This window comes from Tympanuchus pallidicinctus, unplaced genomic scaffold (genome assembly GCF_026119805.1).
Source record: "Tympanuchus pallidicinctus isolate F22 unplaced genomic scaffold, pur_lepc_1.0 scaffold43, whole genome shotgun sequence".
NCBI lineage: Eukaryota > Metazoa > Chordata > Aves > Galliformes > Phasianidae > Tympanuchus > Tympanuchus pallidicinctus.
Genome location: NW_026294762.1, coordinates 422,302 through 440,804, shown reverse-complemented (window position 1 = coordinate 440,804; position 18,503 = coordinate 422,302). Strand labels below are relative to the sequence as shown.

At 49.4% G+C, this 18,503-nt stretch overlaps 1 protein-coding gene across 9 annotated transcripts in view; it reads right to left on the bottom strand.

Annotated features, from left to right (window-relative positions):
• The window catches only part of LOC128090095 (excitatory amino acid transporter 4-like), a 28,090-nt gene extending 9,920 nt beyond the window's left edge, over positions 1-18,170 (bottom strand). For 3 of the 9 annotated variants that reach the window (XR_008210808.1, XR_008210807.1, XR_008210809.1), the window contains exons 1-5: positions 5,647-9,845; positions 4,250-4,497; positions 3,690-3,827; positions 2,611-2,815; positions 494-536 (exon numbers count right to left, since the gene is read on the bottom strand). Coding sequence is in view for 6 of the 9 variants with exons in the window: in XM_052702130.1 (XP_052558090.1) it covers positions 494-536; positions 2,611-2,815; positions 3,690-3,827; positions 4,250-4,497; positions 5,647-5,804 (792 nt within the window). In the remaining 3 variants the exon portion in view is untranslated. The other 6 variants (XM_052702127.1, XM_052702129.1, XM_052702128.1 and 3 more) reach the window with 6 other exon arrangements.
• Between the last annotated feature and the right edge of the window lie 333 nt (positions 18,171-18,503).

The following is an 18,503-nucleotide window of genomic DNA, read 5'->3' as shown; positions in this document are numbered from 1 at the left end:
ATTTTAAGTCACTGTTACCTTTAAGTCCATATCTACTCTTTGGTCTTAAGATAGAATTGTTCTCTCCTTTGGATGTGTCTATAATCTTGCAAGTCGATGGACTAAAGTTGTTCACTTATATCTAATCCTTTATCAGTTCTTCTCTGCACTGCAGTTATCTCTTGTACTTTCTAATTTTTACAACTCTAAAAAGGAGATTATTTAATCCACATGCAACATTTCTGTCTCCAGTGAGAGATACCAACATTTTCTTTGGAAATCCAGGACTGACACAAGACCATTTAACTGCAGGATAAATGCTCATGGTCTCTTGCTTGGGGAATGCTACAATACAGACTAACGACTAGCATGCCTCCTTGAGTGTTTGGAATTAGGCAAACGTGAAGGGAAGCATAAAAGAAATCCCTGTAATCACCCTTAGTTGAATTAGTCTGGAATATATTCTACCGCACAGTGCACAAAGGGAGGCTGTAGGACGGGTGGGATCTCATACCTGTTTGAAGCAGGCTTCTACCAGGTTGGGTGGGAACATGTTCCTGCAGATAAAACAAGGAGAGGTTATTGTCCTGTCTGACTTCCCAGCAAGTGTGGGCTTTATGGCCAAATCTGAAAGCAACATTGTTTGTCACAACAGCCACAATGCCAGCCTATGAGCAGATTGGCCCTTTCTGTCTGGCTGAAGATCTGGAGCTGATCTGGATCTAGATGACTCTTCTACACATGCATACAAAATCCTAAAAAGTCGAAGCAGGGTGAGCAGTGAAGTAATTTGCAGGTGTGCCTCAGAAACGATGCTTTCCATCTTTGTGGCTTATAAAGCACAGGGCCCTCAGGAGGTTCACCTTGAACCGTTGCAAATGCTACATTTGGCTCCGGCTCTGTCGAGCCAAGCCTTGAAAACTCCCAGGGACAGAGATCTCCCACATCTCTGCTAAGCTGCCCTAGGGCTGCACCACAGCCCTGGGCGAAAAGACACCACTGTCCCCCCCAAGCCAATATTTCTGGTTTGCACATTTTGTCAAGATTTCTGCCATCTCATAGAGGAGTTTGGCTCTGTCACGTTTGTAGCTGTGCTGAAGTAGCTGTTTGCTGCTATTAGATCGTCCCTTGGCCCCCACATCGAAGCAGGTCAGCTCCCTCAGCCTACCCTCACAAAGCATGAAGTTCAATCTGAATGGTTTCTTTCTTGACTCCATCCTATCATTCTCAGCTGAACCCAGAGCATCCAGCAGCCAGCCTCATTTCTTCTGGGTGTCTTCTGACTGGTTTCCCATTCTGCAAAGTCAGTGCTTAGACATCATGACCAGTCACTTGGTTCCTGGATGGTAGCACAGGCTGGAGATTTTCACTGGGACATGGGTTCATTGCAAAAGCATCATCAGAACTAACTGGATCTTGAAAAAGTACCATATTGCCATGTTCTCAGCCTCGTCTCTACAGCACTCATCTGATCTGTGTTATCCTGTACCTCAGAAACGAAGCTTCATGTCACAGTTGGCTGCAGAAGGTCATGACAAGGGGGGGTCAGACAATATATTGGGTATCATTTCTTCAACTTGCTGGATGCTTGGGGCAGTCTTTGTTAGATGGATCTCTGAAGTGCACATAGTCATTGCTAATCCTGCTTCCCACATTTCCATTACAGCTATTTTTCAATCTGACTGTTCTCCAATCCCTTCAGATTATTTTGTGCAAACACTGTACTGTGGGGTGCCCCTTTTCTTCCCAACCAGGAGAGACTCTTAAGTAAAACGAGCAATGAATGAATGAAACAATGTCAGAAATAACACATCTCTGAACTTCCAATAGAGAAGTGACACTGGATCCTTGTGCACTCGTCAGGTCTCAGTCCATCCCTTAGTTTGACAGCCTTTGGATTAAGCTGATCTTGTCAAAGCCACACGCTAACTCCCAGCAGAAGGGCAGGACTCCAGGGCTGCAGACCAAGCATTGCATGTCAGCGTGACAAAGCTGGGTAACCACCTTGCAGTCCTCCAAGCCTGGCTTCAAATGTAGTCAAACCAAGAAGTGTTGGCCCAACCTCACTGTTAAATACTGATTTTGATCACCGTTCTTCTAAGTCATAGAAATTACTGAAAAATGACTGCTGGTGGCCTCATTCAATGCTGGATTTCTTCAGGCTGTTCAGCAGAGCTTTGAGTTTCTTCAAGGACAGAGATTCCTCCATCTCCTTGGCTCCCAGTACGCAGCCTGCGCTAGCTGTGGGGAACAGTTTATTCCCTGTGCTCAATCAGAATTTTGCTTGTTCCAGCTTGCTCTTGCCCTTTCCCTGTATACCTCTCAGAAAAATCTGGTTCCATATTCTCTTCAGCTCCTCTCCAGGCAGCAGAAGACTGTAAATATATCACCCCCAATTTTTCCCAGGCTAAAAAATCCCCGTTCCCTCAAACATGGGACAAAGGCTGCACCTCTGCAGGAAGGTGATAGGCCTCCCCTGACTGAGCTAAAAGTAGCACGTTGAGAAAGACTCAGCAAAGACCTCTTTCCCTGACTGTATAAACCTAAAGCTGTGGCATTTCAAAGGGACGTTCAGAGGAGGAGTCTGCTCTCACTGACACTGACTGACATGCGGCCAACTGGTCCACCTACCTCACCAAGTCCATGAAGGCATCTGTGGTCTGAACCTGCTCAATTCTGCCTTCTCGGTGAAGCTTGTCCTTAGATCCTTTGCCTGGGTGGATGATGATCACCATGAGGATGCCAATGAAGACTGCTATGATTGTGGTCACCATGTAGTAGACCACAGCCCGCATGCCCATCTTCCCTGAGGCTCTGCCATCCAGAGAGGCCATTCCTGGGGAGTCAGGCAGACAGACGAGGTGAGCAAATCTGATATCTCAGAGGAAGTTTCGAAGCATGCAGGGGACAGGGATGGGAGCTGAGTCTTTAGGAAGTGCAAGGAGCAGACTTTGGAGCTCCAGGGTGATGTAGATATGGGGGGAAGTTGCTTAAGCTTATGAAGATGCAGAACATTTATAAATCTTAGGCTGAATTTGGGAATATAGCAACTTCCTCCTAAAGCTCTCAGAAGGGAAATAATGCCGCCACAGGACAACGGGTCTTTCATTCCCTACTGGTGGGATGTTTCACGGAATGGATTGCATTGCAGCCCCTCTGCCCTCTGAAGGGTCGGCTGGCTGGTCTGTCTTCTACCAGGACCTGGATGAGGCAGGTGCTCCAGCTGAGAATCAACTCTGACTCTTGGACTGGCACAAATTAACCTCATTTAGGCTAGTGGAAATCTGAATCACACTTGGACAACAAACTTTGACATCTAAGGTTAATCTGAATGAAATCACAGAATCATAGTTAAACTTAGGCTTGGAAGGGGTCTCTGGAAATCATTTTGTCCAACCCCCCTGCACAAGTAGGGATACGTGGAACAGATAAACCCTTCTTAGTGCTCAACTGCTGGCCATTGGAAGCACTACACTGTGCCCCCCCCAGCCTTCTGAGAAAGCACAAAGCCTTCTTCTTCTCTTCACCACTACTGAACCAGCTGGGGTACGAGTGTAAACCACGGTCACTACAGCTGTAGGTTCAGGCTTGTCATTACTAGCCCTGCTTATCCGAGCACCTGCAGGCAGGGCACAAAGGGAACTCCAACAGCCAGCACCAGACTTTGCTGAGTATTGCCTTGGCTGAAAGCACCAGAAAGTTCTTCTCACCTGTAATCAAGCTAGAGACAATGAGAGGAAGAACCAGCATCTGGAGCATGCGCATCAGCAGCTCTCCTGGGAAGGAGAAGTACTTGATCTGGCGGTAGGTCAGCTGGTAGGGCCTGAGGGAAAAGGCCAGGATGATCCCTGTGGGTCAACAAGGGATGAAAATGGACACGGGTCATAGTGAGCTGGTGGCCTGCCCTCACTCCATCCTACATTGTGGCTTCCCTCTTCCTCTTCTCCCTTCCGCTCCTGCCCTCCCCAGAGGAGTGTAATGCCCTTTCTTGTCTGCAATGCTGCGCTCTAGCTTTCTCTGCCTGCTCTCTCCCCTCTACGTGTGTACATGCATGGCAGCCTTGTGCTGAACCGCCACCTCCTGCTGCTCCACTGGGCTGCTCCCTGTGAGACCATTACCACCAAAGTGCTCACTCTTACGAGAGCAGCGACAGACACAGGGCCCCTTCAGCTCCATCTCCCCAGCCAAACCACTCCAATAAAACAAAACCATTACCGGATAAACAGACTTTCCCCCACGCTTACACCCGGTGCCCAACGCTGCCCCATACCGAGCAAAACCGCGGCGATGGTGAAGAGGACAAAGGCGTTTCTGCGGAAGAAGCTCTTGGCGCTGTCAGCAGTGATGCTGCTCATCCTCTTCTTGGCCCGCGCCGCCCGCTTCTGCACGGCCTGCCGCAGGCGCTGCACCCGGCCCTCGGCGTGGAGCCGCTTGGCTGCGTCCTCGTTGAGGAACAGGCTGTTGACGTGGCTCTGCTCGCTCATGGTCGGCCCCTGCACGCTGCTCTGCCTGCCCTGGCTGGGGAGGAGCACGGGAGGGAAAGGAGCTGAAAATGACTCTTGTTCCCAAGGGTTCGCGAAGAAAATGTAAGACTGGATGGATACAGGAACCCAAGGGGCACTTTGGCACTTCAGCAGCTGCCGGGAGACCTTTCTTCAGTGCTGCAATGCAAATGACAGCCTCTCCATTTGCAATCCTGAATTTAAGTCAAAGAAACCCCCAGGCACCGAGATCCTATTCCTCATGAAGTGCACACCGCCTCTGCTTTGGACCAAACAAATGCCTACCATGAGATCGAGGCATTAAACGGCCAATGCTTCATGGTGCGACTTGATTTATTTGGACTCCTTTTTTTTTTTTTTAATTTTAATGATTAAATAGATCTTTCCATCTTTATCTGAGTTGCTACCAAGAAGCAGATTTTTAAATATATATAAGAATTGAGAGACGCGGGAGATGCATCGATGCTTCTGAAAGTCCCTTCGGACATCTCTTTGCTTCCCTAAAATCCAGCCACCTCTAGAAAGAAGGCTTTAAGCATCCAGCCTTTGGCCACACAAGAATGTTTGTGCCTTCATGATACATTAAGAAACGGTCCCTGTGCCCCAGAAGGCCTTTCACACATCTCGTGTCCTCCTGTCTGACCTTACCAGCATCACCTCTCACACCTCAGCCATTGCTGTCACAAACTCCCTGAACAACCCCCTCCCTGAGCCAAAGAGGATCACATGTATCTGCGGGATTTCCAGCAGCCTGTCCCAGAGCTTACTGCCCTCATGGTGAGAAATGTGTCTGCTGGAGGGATGCAGTCTGACTTCCTGCAAACAAACTCCTGCAAAGTGAATTGACAAATAAAGGGTCAAATCCTCTGAGGCTTTCTTGCTCCCAAACTGCTCCTCACCCTGCACACCTCGGGAAGGCAAAGGGCACTTTGTATGCAGTGCTCCATTTCTCAGTGAATGGAATCTGCTGTCACCACCACGGCTTGCTTGGTGCAAAGCAGGCTTCCCATTTGCCACAGCGACCTGAGGAGACCCGCACTGAACGACGAGAATGCAGACCGAGCTCTCCTCCAGACCTCGCCTTCCTTAGACCACATCACAGCAATGACAAGGGTTCCCACACAGGGAAGGTGGGAGCAGCACCCACGCATGCAGAGGGACTCACCTGCTTTGTTCTCCAGATGTCTCCCCATCCACACGTACCAGGAAAGAAGTATTTTCATGCAAAGAAAACAAAATCTCTATTTTGATGCAGGAAAGTTCAGGATGAATCACTAGGATGCCATGCTGCACCATATGCTCAGCAGCCTTGTCAATGCTCATGGCACAGAAGAGCTCATCAGGACCCGCTCTGTGATGTCCCCACCCTCTCACTGTCTAGCTGCCTTTCTCCATCTGTACATTTTGCAATCCAGCAGCCCTCTCTACAGCACATTCCCACTGCATCGCCAGCCTGAAATTGTGTAAATATTCTCTATTGCATCAGCTGGAAGTTCTCCAGCTGCTGCGCTAAGTTGTCAAAACACACTTCTTGCAGACAAGCAGTCTGCAATGGCATGGATTTTCCTTCCCAGAAGGAAAAAGGTAGCTTTGCTTTCTTGGTGCAGGCTTTCCTAATCAGGACTGCTTCTTCAGCCTCTGCTCTGCCAGAACTGAGATATTCAAGAGAGCAGCTCTGGAGGTAACTTCAAGGCTAGATGAGGGAGCACAGGATATTTTGTAAGAAAGCCCAGTGTTGCAAAACTAATGCCTGGTTCCTGGCAATGAGGTTTGTCATAACCAGTGGAATGTTGGCCATTTTAAGGCCAGCAGTCAGAAGATGGTGAAAGTAAAAAATGGGGAAGGAAGACGTTTTATCATTTTGTTCAAAGACCAAAGCTGCTATCCAATAGTCAACATGGGTTCATCAAGCGAAGGTCCTGCCTCAGTGATCTGATCTTCTGGGGTAAGGTCATGGTGCATGAAGGGAAGGTGATGGATGCGACCATTCTGGGTTTCAGTAGGGCTTTTGGTGCCATCCCTCACAGCATCCTTCTGGACAAATTGTCCAGCTGTGAGTTGGACAGTTCACACTATGCTTGGTGATGAACTGGAGCACTGGTAGAGCTCCAGTGGTCCTAGTGCATGGGGTTACAGCTGGTGGCAGACAACCAATAGAGATGTTCTCCAGGGCTCAGCTCTGCATTCACCACTCCTATCAATTATCTGGAAGCAGGAGAGAAGTGCACGCTAAGCAGTTTTCTCCATTGCACTAAACTGGGAGGTGCAGGGACAAGAAGCCTTGGGTATATTGGAGCACAGAGAGATTAGCAATGACTTGAAGATCAACAAAGGAAATGGTTGGGTTCTGCACTTGGGATGAGCAATGCCAGACATGGGTACAGTCTGGGAGACAAGTAACTGGAGAGCAGCTCAGCAGAAAGGGGTTTGGAGGTGCTGGTGATGCACGCTCAACTTAGTATGCCCGGGCAGCCAGGGGCAAACCACATTTTGGGGTGCATTGAACTGGATGGACTCAAAGAGCCACAGTGAATGAAGTTCAATCCAGTTGTCAGTTGGCCACCAGCAGCCTTTCTCAGTGCTCAGCACTAAGGCTGGTTTCTTAAAATACTTTTATACCTGCGAGGAGGTTGCAGCGAGGAGGGCATCAGTCTTTTATTGGATGACAAGGGAAAGAATATGAGAAAAAAGCCTGAAGTTGCACCAGGGGAGGTTTAGGGTGGACATTAGGAAGATTTACTTAATGGAGAAGGCGGTCAGTTGTTGGAACAGCCTGAACAGGGAAATGGTGGAGTCCTCCTCCCTGGAGGTACTGAAGAGATGTGTGCATGTGGCACCAAGGGACAAAGGCACTAACTCACACTTTGTGGGGAAAACGGCACAAACGAGAACTCCTCTGAAGTGCCTCTGCATGAATGGGCACAGCACCGCAGGATGAAGAGTAGAAAGTAGAGATCCATGTAAAGCAATAGGGCTGCACTCTTGCTGGGCTCACAGGGATGTGGTGGAGAGGTGGGGAGCTGGAATTCAGGATCCCTGTGCAGATGGAACAAGGCAACTAACAGCACGGTGTGCATCGATGGACCAGACCCTAATAAGTGCCCGGTGATCAGAAGAGATGTGATGGACACAAATTGAAATACAAGAATTCATGCATAAGACAACACTTTTTCACTGTAAGAGTGGTTCAGCACTGAGCAGGCTGCCCAGAAAGGTTGTGCGATCTCTGTCCTTAGAGACGTTGAAAACTGACAGGACGTGTCCTGAGCAATGGTCCTGAGAAACCACTTCTGGTTGATGCTGCTTTGAGCAGAGATGCTCACAAGATGATCTCCAGAGGTCCATGCCAACCTCAGCCATTCTGCGGTCCCTCCATCTCATCATCACCGACTCAGAATCATTCAGGTTGGGACTGACTCTAAGATCCTCTAATCCGAGTGTCAGCCCATCTTCACCATGCCCCCCAAACCATGTCACTCGTGCCACATCTACCCTTTCTTTGAGCTCCTCCAGGGATGGTGGCACACTGTGTGACAAGGCTCAGCAGGATTGTCCCCAGCAGTGTCCTGGAGCAGGTCTCTGTGCATAATTGGCACAGAACTAGACCTGGTTCCTCACTCCTCTTCTCTCACCCTCTAAACCCTGCTCAGCACTCTTACACCAGTCTGAAACATAAACCAGAAAATGCTGCTTCATTGAAATGACTGAGTGGGGACCCCAGAGATGTCTCAGCAGGAATGGGTGCTATCAGTTTAGTGGGTCCTCTGTGAGATGTTCCTCGAGGCCAAGCAAGCTTCTGACCACCACTGGGACGTGGCACTGCAGGGCACTGCTGCCATAGTGACTGGCTTGGGGATGGTAAAAGCAAAGCTGAAGTTCTGTCATCTTGGGACAAACTTCACTGTCACCACTTGGGACAAATGGACAGGAGAGAAAGATCCAAATGTTGATACTCATATTGTTGTCCCCCTGCTACTAACGCTGATGTACAATAATACAGAAGGGTGAATCTAATTAGCCATTTTTACTCCCGGGACTGGCAGAAGTCAGCCAAATTAGAACTGCCCACAGTAAAGTTTCTCTCCAGTTTTTTGGCCTCCAGGGGCCTGGGAAGAGGGGCAGCGCAGTCGCAGAGCAGCCAGTTTGACATGGCACGTGCTGCTGCACTGCTGCTTGGGGCACACTCAGGAAACCCTGTGTAAAGAGGTGGCACTGGAAAAGCAGAGTCAGTGCCCTGCTCAACACAGGCTGCCCTGGGCTCCCTCTGCTATCACAACTCTTTTCTTTTTATTTCATCACTGAAAGCCAGCCAGAAACCGTGAAATAATCAGCATTTTGGAGCCCGCTGTTTCTCTCGTCTCCAAGGAAACTCTGCTATCATGTTTAATGTCAACAGCAGTAGGATTTTCAGGGAGGAAAGTCTCCCTGGGGAGTAGTAGGGAAGCACACCGGCAGGGAGAGGAGGGAAGGGGAATCTCTGCAGGAGGAGAGGGGCTGGGAAGGGGTTTGGCACAAGAACTAGTATTTCACAGGGGCTGCCTGGCTGCCCCCTCCTGTCCCACTCCCCCAGCAGTGGCTCAGCGCCTGCTGTCAGCAGCACTGAATCCAGCCTCTGCGCCGTTATTGTTTTTTTTGCCCTCAGTGCTGAGAGGGACAGGACAGAGAAGACTCATGGGCCATGGGCTGGAGTCACCCTCATCCCTACGCCAGTTGGAGCCTTAGCAGCCCAGCCCCTTGCTTGTCCTTAGAAGGGCAGCACACGCTGAAGGCAATGACACCAAAGTGCCTACGCTGAAGGCTTCCATTCGCCAGCCCAATTGGGGTGGGCTCAGCTATTGCTGAGTTGCTATAGCAGCCCCTGGCAAGGCTTTGCACTCAGGAAGCGCTGGGGTTTGCCCATGTTCATCTCCCAGCTCCTTTCCAGCCAACCCGTCCCTCTACAACAGGCGCTGCAGGAGAGCAGATCTGCCCGGGCCCACCCATGGGTGCTGGGGACCAGCTGTCAGGGCGAGGGGACCAAAGGGGATGCCATAGGGCAGGAATTCCATCCCCGCTGAGCACAGTGACAGTGGTGACCAATTGCAGTTTGGGGCCCTAAATCCAACCTTGGGAAGACAAGTGCTTTTCTTCCTATAGCCAATGTCATGCTGGCTCTCTTCACCCGCCCACCGTTATGGCACCCTGTCCCAAATACAGCCCCACTTCTAAAGCATTCCCATGTGGGCAGTACCCTCTCCTAACGTGGGGTGTGGGGGTCCCTGTTGCCCCCTATACCCGTGCCCAAGGCAATCTCCATCCACCCTCTTGCCCCTATCCCGTCACCGGACCGGGCATCGCTCTGATTCATGCATTCAGATTTCCCAACAAAACTGCTCACCTGGAACAAGTGTCAGTGGTCAGGCAGAAGGACAGTGGGTCTTTTTCTTCTCAGGGGATTATTCTGAGTTGCTTTGTTCCTTGATTCTCGAAGCTCAAAGGCAGGGTGTAGGATTTTCTCCTTTGAAAGGCACAGCGTTAGCAGAGAGCTCTGAGCAATGCCTCCTGAGAGAGGAAAGGAAGACTGTAATATGCTCAGGATACATGGAGCAGGGGTGGGGGAGTGGCATGGAGGAGGAGACTGAAGAAATCTTTGACGATTGCAGGAGACCAGAGGACAGAAGCACCTGTCAGCGTGATGCTGCACACAATCCATACTGGGTTGAACGCTATCACTGCACTTTCTTCTCCCTCCTCACACAAGAAAGTTAGCAGAAATGGAGAGCAGGGCAAGCTGTTCACCAAGAACCAGCTCTCATCTCCATCCCCATCCCCTGCTGCCTAGGTGGGGTGGCTGTGTGCAGGAACAGCAGGATCTGCATCCCTCTGAGCAGGCAGATCCTTCTCAGCCCCGTCCGTGTGAGCAGGACCTCTGAGATCCAGACAAACCGACGTGGTTTGTCCACAGCAGCCCAAGGGGATGGACATGTGCCTGTGCCTCAGCCAAGTAGCTGCAGTTTCCTGGTGGTGGGTTAGGCAAGTCCCAAGGCAGAGCACATTCACTGAGTGTGCAAAGGAAATGTGTTAGCGACACGGACTGTCAGAGAGCCAAACTCTGCTTTCAAGGAAGGAGGCACTGCCTTTGTTCACTGATCTGTGAAATGTCCGTTCCTGCCGTGCTTCCTTTCAGTAGCAGTCCTGCATCTCAATATTTACATCAACGCACAGCTCAGGTTGTAAGCATCATGCAGCCAAGTGAGGCAGAGTGAAAAAATGAGCTCCCAAATACATGCCCCAGTGCCAAGGTTACAGCAGCACCTCTGTGCCCATTCCTACCAGACACACAGGTCACATGGAGGTGTGCACCCCCCTGCTCCAGCTGACCCCAGAGCAGGGGCTTTGCTGTGCACCCAGCTCCAGTGCAGAGCCGCAGCAATGCACTGTGTCTGCAGCCAGAACTTGCTCCATAGCACGACTCCTCCAGCAAGGGGCAGATCAAAGCCTCAGTGTCAGCTCATGGCGCTGAAATGCCCCTGAGCCCTCCGTCCCCATCAGATTCCCTGGGAAGGAAAGAGCTCTCCTCAGCCTCACAGCTCCCAGCACACACGGGCTTTCCTGCAGCAGCAGGCAGACGTTCACTCACAGGGTGCCCACGTGGGGCTTTGCTGGTTGGGCCATTTGGAGCTGCAGGCCCGACTAGCTCTATCCCTTCCTCTATCTGCCTAATCAGCACGGACACAGGCCATTGCTGTATCAGGAGGCAAGGACACACCGCCTGCCCCAGGCAAATTGCTGCACATGACTCAGTGGCTCATCTGTAAATGGAGGAAACAGGCACAGGTTTTCCTACCAAAGGCTGCACAAGTTCAATGAAGTCTCAGCTCATGTGAGCATCAGCTGGACTGGAAAGCCAAGCCCCGTGCGCAGCAAAGTGTCAGTCACCCCTTCAACAAAGCATGTGTTGGAATGTGAGTTGATTTTTTTCCAAAATGCCTCTGGTTATGTGGCACAGGCTCCAGCAGCAGAGCGTTCAGGAGATGGCTCAGCCACCTCCAGCCAGCAGCTGTCCCCATAGGATTGCACCTGATCTTGCTGTTAGCTGCCGGCTTCAGGCCTGGGTGATTGGCTGCAGTCACAAAAGTGCTCCTCACATGCACAGTGCATTTCTGGCACTACCCAGAGAGGGGCAGAGCTGCCCTGCACATGGCCAGCTCAGCAGTTGCACAAAATGGTTGATTAATGGTGGTTAATTGCCTGTTTCCACCTTCCCTGCCTGCAGCTCAGCTTGGCTCATAGAATCTGTACTAATTCCCACCCAGTTCCTTAGACCCCATTTGATATCACTGTGCTTTCTTTAGCCACGAACACATGATGGTGAGTGCCTTAGAACTTCTCTTTCACCAAATTCATCCACATTTCATACTGACTTTGACCTGGGCAACTCCCAGGCACTTCAAGTTATAAAACAGGACAAATGCAGCAACCTGACGCTGCATGGAACTGCTTTTCCAAATCATCTCCCTTCGAGTTCCTTCATAAAGGGCCTTTCAAAAAGATTTGTGCTTATCTTGTAAGTAGACTAAAAATGTCCCATAGGTGCAGGGCAGCTTGTTTTGCACCCTCTTGAAGCATGCCCTCAGCCTGTGCCTCTGCTCAGCTTGAAGAGACCTCAGTCGTAAAAGAGTGAGGATCTGGGCAAAGGACTCTTGAAGTAAAGTCTGCACAGGGGCTTCTGGTCATCTAACAGAGAGATATTCAGGAGCAGTGGAACAGCTGCAGTGCTGGGTCAGAAAGCATCCAGCAGAAACCTCTGCCCAGATGTTCACTACCTACCAGTCAGCATTTATCGCTTCGGCCTTCTGACAGCACTCAGTTTCTCCCAGCTGCTGAGAAGAACCACTAGGAAGCATGCTGCCATCAATCTCAAGTGCAAAAACCCAGGTGTTAATATTCCCCTTGCTAATTGCCACAGGGAAAGATGTGATTTTCTGATATGTTAAGCAATCCCTCAAATCTTCCTCTGCTGGATTTTGCAATTCTGTGGTCTGGTTCTCCTTGTTACAGTAACCTTAATTTGGGGGTTGGGATTAATTTTATATCTTGTGCTGCTGGCTTGGCCCAGGGAGCAGAGTCCAATTATGCAGCCATGACCTTCATTCCAAGTTAGCAGAGTTTCTGCAAATGAATCTCCTTTGTGTTAAGCAGAGCTGCTCAAATAATGGCATTTCCTTCCTATGGGAAAAGCCAATATTTCGACATTTATTTTTGCCCTATTTTGAAACAAAAAGCCAAAATTTAAACTCTTGCAACACATGAAGTGCAGAAAAGTCCTAGCAGAAAAGTAACGTTTTGTTTGGAATCAGACCCACGCAAATCTGCTCCCACTTGACCTGTAATATTGCTTCTCTATCAGATTTTTACCGTGCAAAATACCTAGAAATGGCAGCTCCCATGAAAACCTCACCCAAATCCCCCCACCAATAGGGGGGAAGAGATGCAAGGAGTCATTTAAATTCCCTCCTCTGCCCAAACCCACCTCTGACTCTCCCTTCCAGCCCTTTGCTTTCTCCTCAGCAATACAAATTGTTTAGCAGTTCTGCTTACGTATTTGAAAGAGGATTTATTCAGGTTTCATGTCACAAACAAGCTCTTCCTAAGGATCTTTGTTTCACTTCCCTTACGGTGTTTTTATACTGAACTCTACTTAATGTCTTGCCCATTAACTGGGAATGGGCTTTGTGCAATGCAGGCACGGTTCTCATGTGCACGTGGCATTGCTTGTTGAGAATTGTTTTCTCTATTTCTTCTCTTCCATAAGCGGACTGCACTTACACTTCCCTCCTTCCACCACCCTATGCCTGGCTGTACTTCATGCTGCACAGCTTCTCCAGCTCTCATGCCTTCTGGTCACATCCTATTCGCCAGCAGACATCAGCTGCCTCATTGTGCATTAGCACAGAGCTTGCATTTGTTGTTAGGATGGCTTGAAGAAGCTGCTCCCCCTCCCCAGCCTCCCTGCCCACACAGCTGGGTGCTGATGGGGCAGCCAGAGCAGCTTGGAAGAAGAGAATCTCACCCAATTTTCAAATAAGAGTTGGGCATTAAGGAAATGGGTTATTAGGTTGGCAGCAACTGCTCTGGGATGGTCTCTGGCTTGAGGGGTGTGAGTGGGTCCCTGGCACCTGGGAAGTCACGGGGTGGAAGATTTAATTAATATGGGGAATAGCATCCCATAGGACGGCCACGAGGTAGGAAGACCAAAACTGAACAGCTGTTGGGCTGAGAGGAAGCTGCCGAGCTGCATGCAGCATGCACCATACTGTCTGACTGCAACTGCTGTGCAGCCAAGCGATGCGAAAACAGTGAGCAATATTTCTTGGCAGTCCAGAGAACGTAGTGGGTACAACTGTTACTTCTGTGTGTGGTTTGTTTCTGAGGATGAGGCACTGTGAAGCAGCACAGCCACATGCTCTCCTATACCATGCTCCGTATTAACATCCTAAAATGCCTCATTACATCAGGGGAATGGCTTACGTGGCTTTCCATCAACATTTCATTACACCCTACATGACTGAGCTGTACAAGCTGGAGAGCGTCAAAAAACCTTACTAATATTTCACGTGGCTTGTTGCAGTGCTACCGTGGGTTAAGTCTGCTTTCTCTGAGCTGGGAAAACAGGGTGGCAATACTTCTGCTGCTCTGATGATATATTTGTCCAAATTTAACTCGGCCCATTTTCTCTGGTATTCTCCACATGGCATTACCACTGGCATTATGCTCTTCTCCATCAGTTCCCAACTCTGTGTATGTGTATATTACAAGGACAAAAGGGACCATTTGTGATCATTTAGTCTGACCTCCTTTTTTAGGACAGGAATAGCCCTGTGTTAATTAATTTTCTTTTAAGTAGAATATACTATTTAGAAATATTTCTGAACCTGCATTACTCTTTCCTGGTGGTGATGAATTCACCACAATTCCAGGCAAATTATATAAGCCTGGGTCTACCTGACCCTTGAACGTATGTATGATAATTTGGAAGAAGCAGCCAGCTGCTGCTGTAGATAAGCTGAGCAGAACTTAATATTAATACTAACACACCAAGGGGCTGTAGCATACCTTAGTGAATGTGACGTGGAAACACCTGTGCATACAGCACTTGCAGGCTCAGTGTGGATGGTCCTGCAGCAGACAGGACAGTTAGCAGCTCCGAGTTTCTTCCAGTTCCCCCCCTCAAACAGTTGCTTCCCTTAGCACACATTAATGGCTTCCCTGTCTTCTATTCCCAAGTGAGATCTTTGACCGCAAACCCAAGTGATACTTTTATTGACTTCTGATTTTGCAATTTGCTTTTCCTTAGAGATCCATCCAATTATTTACCAGCTAACTTTCTTGAAGGAGAATAATTCAAAATCACAGGATTTCTCAGAGAAAACAGCTGTGTAGGAAGTCCACAGCCTTGGCTTTCCTTCACTGAATTGCAGAATCCTCTAAAACCAGCTGCTCGTAGCCACTCCTGACGGACTTCATAATTTGTTCTCACCAATTCTTTCTAGGAAAATCATGTTCTTCTTCAGAGACTTTTTTCACTTTTTTTCATCCTTTTGTCACGTTTCTTTGACTCCTAATGTTGACAAAAACACATTTTTGCCTTGGTGTAGAATGTTGCTCTAAAGCCCAATACTTTGAAGAACTCCAGGTGCAAGCACAGTCTTCCCTTAACAGAGATCTCCAGAACTTGTGTTCCAGGGAAAATTCTGCCCCATGCAGAGCTACAGAAGGCTTGGGGCCTGCCACGTGGCTTTGGTGCCTGCCAACCATGGGGGCTCAAGGCCTGCCGTGTGGGTCTGGTCCTGCTGCGTGGGTTTGGGGCCTGCATGCAGGTCTGGGTCATGCTGCAGGACTTTGGAGCCTGTGTCTCCCTAAATACCCAGGAAGAACCCAGCTGTACATGCAGCGCTGGGTCGTGATTCAGGAGGCCTGCGTGTGCACTCAGGGTGCTGTGGGCAGGACGCAGCTGCCAGCCTGCAGCATGGCAACAAGGGAGCGTTCACACGATATGAGGTGCCTCCTTCCTTAACCCAGCATCCTCGCCGAGTTCCCAGCTTTCTTCCTCTCCTGTGTTGCAGACCTTAAAGCAGACGGGTGAGGCGATGGCCAGGAGGCCGTCAGACTCGGCTCAGGCAGGCACACGAAGCCCAAACAGCAGCATGGAGAATCTTGGAGTGGTGCTGGCTGCACGCTGTCAACAGAGCAACGCAAACTGTCTCACAGCTCATTACAGAAACTGAGCTAGAGGGAAGGCACGTTCGCAGCTTATCAGGCCACCTCCTCTGTGAGCTCTCTGATCTACTTTTCCAGTGATTGTTCCTGACCTAGGAGAAGCCCCTGAGAAATCTCACAGTTTGTAGCCTGAAGCTAAACGGGCATCAGCAAGCGGCGACGGTGGGGAGCCGGGAGCGTGGCACGCGCAGTCTGACTAACCAGCTGGAAAATTCCACTCTGTTGGCCATGGCAGAGCACACGCAGGCACTTAGGAAGCAAGCCTTATTGGCACTGTGATTATCTGCTCGCTGGGCTGCTGCTCTGCTTGGCTGCCATGTCACATTTAGCAGGACACCCGCGCTATCCGCTCAGCCCTCTTAGCACCACGATAAGGAGTAGCGATGGAGCAGCGTCCTGCTTCCTTTGCTCTGTTTCACTGTATTTTTTTTAGCACTGCTGACAGTCAGTACAGGGCGACATGATGGGTGAAGCTCTGGAACAGGGCTGCCAGCAGAACCTGCTTCTCCTGTGGCTCTGGCCAGGCAGTGCACAAGAAACAAGTTTGTGTGATGTTTTCACTATTGGCACCTCTGCTATGTGATCGGCCCCAGACATCGCTGCCCCAGACCAACCTGAAATCTGCTAACTTGTGTGAAGTTGGTAAAATGACGTACAGTGGAGTTTTCTTACTTCTGACCATCTATCAAGACTAAAGTAATCCCAGCACATACATTTAGCCTTACATTGTTGAAGGAATACTGACAGACTGAGGATCTGAAAGCTTTCAAGCGCTACCAGCCCCAATCTCTCTCTCTTTGCCTGTCTCGCACACCTTTTCCCTGTTTCCTCTTTAATGCTGGCCCTTTCCCTCCCATCCACACGCTCTTACCTTCTGGATTTGCAGCTGTGCTCACTGTAGGTATGTTTCATCCCCTGTTAGGAAGTGAGAAACGCCTGCAAGTGCCTGGTGGAAAGCCTCGTGTTACAATGTCACTTAGGTCACCCATACACCCATTAGAGCCACTGGGAATAAATCCCACAGGAATTAGGCAGCTGTAAATCCTGGAAACTATGCTCCACGCTTTGAATGTACTTTTGCTGAGCTCCTTTTAATACTACATGCTAAAGGAGTACAGAGGGCATCTCAGAAACCTACACATTGAAACAGCAAATCAAGGAACAAACATTATTCAGACTTTTAATGTCACATCCCTAAAAAAGCATCTCACTTGCTAATAACCACAAGGCACCCAGCTGCGTGTGATCATTGCACGAGGAGGTGCAGGGCAAATCTCCACAACTACCCAAGAAACAGTCGTGCAGCCTGCAGCAATCCCCTGCTCCTGGCACTGACAAGGGCAGTGAGGTGCAGTCAGGAAACGCTCTCTGAAGGATTCTCCTTCTGTACTGAATAACGAGACTATTTACTAATGCTTCCATTCTACTGTATGCTTCCCCTTAGGCAGGTTTTTAGATGCATGTCTAAGTTTTATCCACACATTTGAAACACTGCCTCAAAAATGAGTTGATGGAGGAGGTCTGTTACCACTTTCCAGGTCAGCTATTTTAAAATAAGGTATCAGAAGAGGGACAGACATTTGAAGAAGGGAAGTTCGCTCACTCTAACCAACATTTCCAGGCATCTAGCACATAACTTAATTCTCAAGTTCTGGTTAAAGTGCGTATCTTGCAGAGCTATTGCAGAAAATGTGAAAGATGGAACTAAAGTGAGTGAAGTGACAGTCAGTGTCCTGCCTTTGCTTATATGAAACCAAAAATGCTTATATGAAACCAAAAATGAAAGCTACTTCTTGAAAGGTGCAGGTGTGTGAGCTTCTCACAAAGCCTGAATGTGCACAAATTTTGTAAGAAGAGCAAACTGTATTACAGACATCCCATCATCACCCACTGCTGTGAGAACGGGAAATAGCACAAAATCTATGAACCCCAGGAAGAAGAATAAGTATTTCCCAGTATTTGCAAGTCTTAGCACCTTTAACGCCTCCCCTGGACAGGAGTCCTCTCCAAGTTTGGAATCTCCTGTATGGATAACACAACACCTTCATGCAAAATCAGTCAGCAAACCGTGCATTACCTTCACAGGGCCCTCACTGCATCTTCATGCAAAACACCAGCTGGAGTGAAGCATCGGGACGGCAGCAGGGAGCCCGGTGTTGTCCAGAGGCCAACCTCTGCCTGCCGAGACTGAACAACAGCATTTGCAAACCTCCGGCTGCAGAGAAAAGCCAGGCACCAAGGTGAGAGGGAAATAAATCCTTTGGAGAGGAGCAGTTATCCACCAGCCCCACACAGCATCACATCTGACTTGCTTCTTTTTCCTTCTCGTGACTTTGACTCTTGCTGGCCTCCAAGAGCGAGGCCACGCTGCTGCCCTCCCAGCCGGGCTGGAAGCCAGTGTGAGTGCAACCTCCAGTGCACTGCAGATATCTGCCAGGCTGCACAGACAGCGGTGTGGGAAGAGCACGATTTGTGCCCCAATCCCTCACTGTGGGCAGATGTTGGGCAAGGGCTGCAGAGGGCAGCAGGAGCTGCTGAAGTGATGGAGCCAGGAGGCCTGAACTCAGTTTTTGCAATGCAGAGAGCTGAGGGAGACAGCTTGTCCTGGAGAGAAAAGTGACTGCAAGTGGTACTAATGTTGTCTGACATTAATTATGAACCATGTGCAAACTTAGAACAAAGGATAACCTTCTCAGAGCACACAGCCATACACAGGGCTCCCTGGTAAATGCCAGATGAGCTCCTTCCTGAGCCCTGAACACC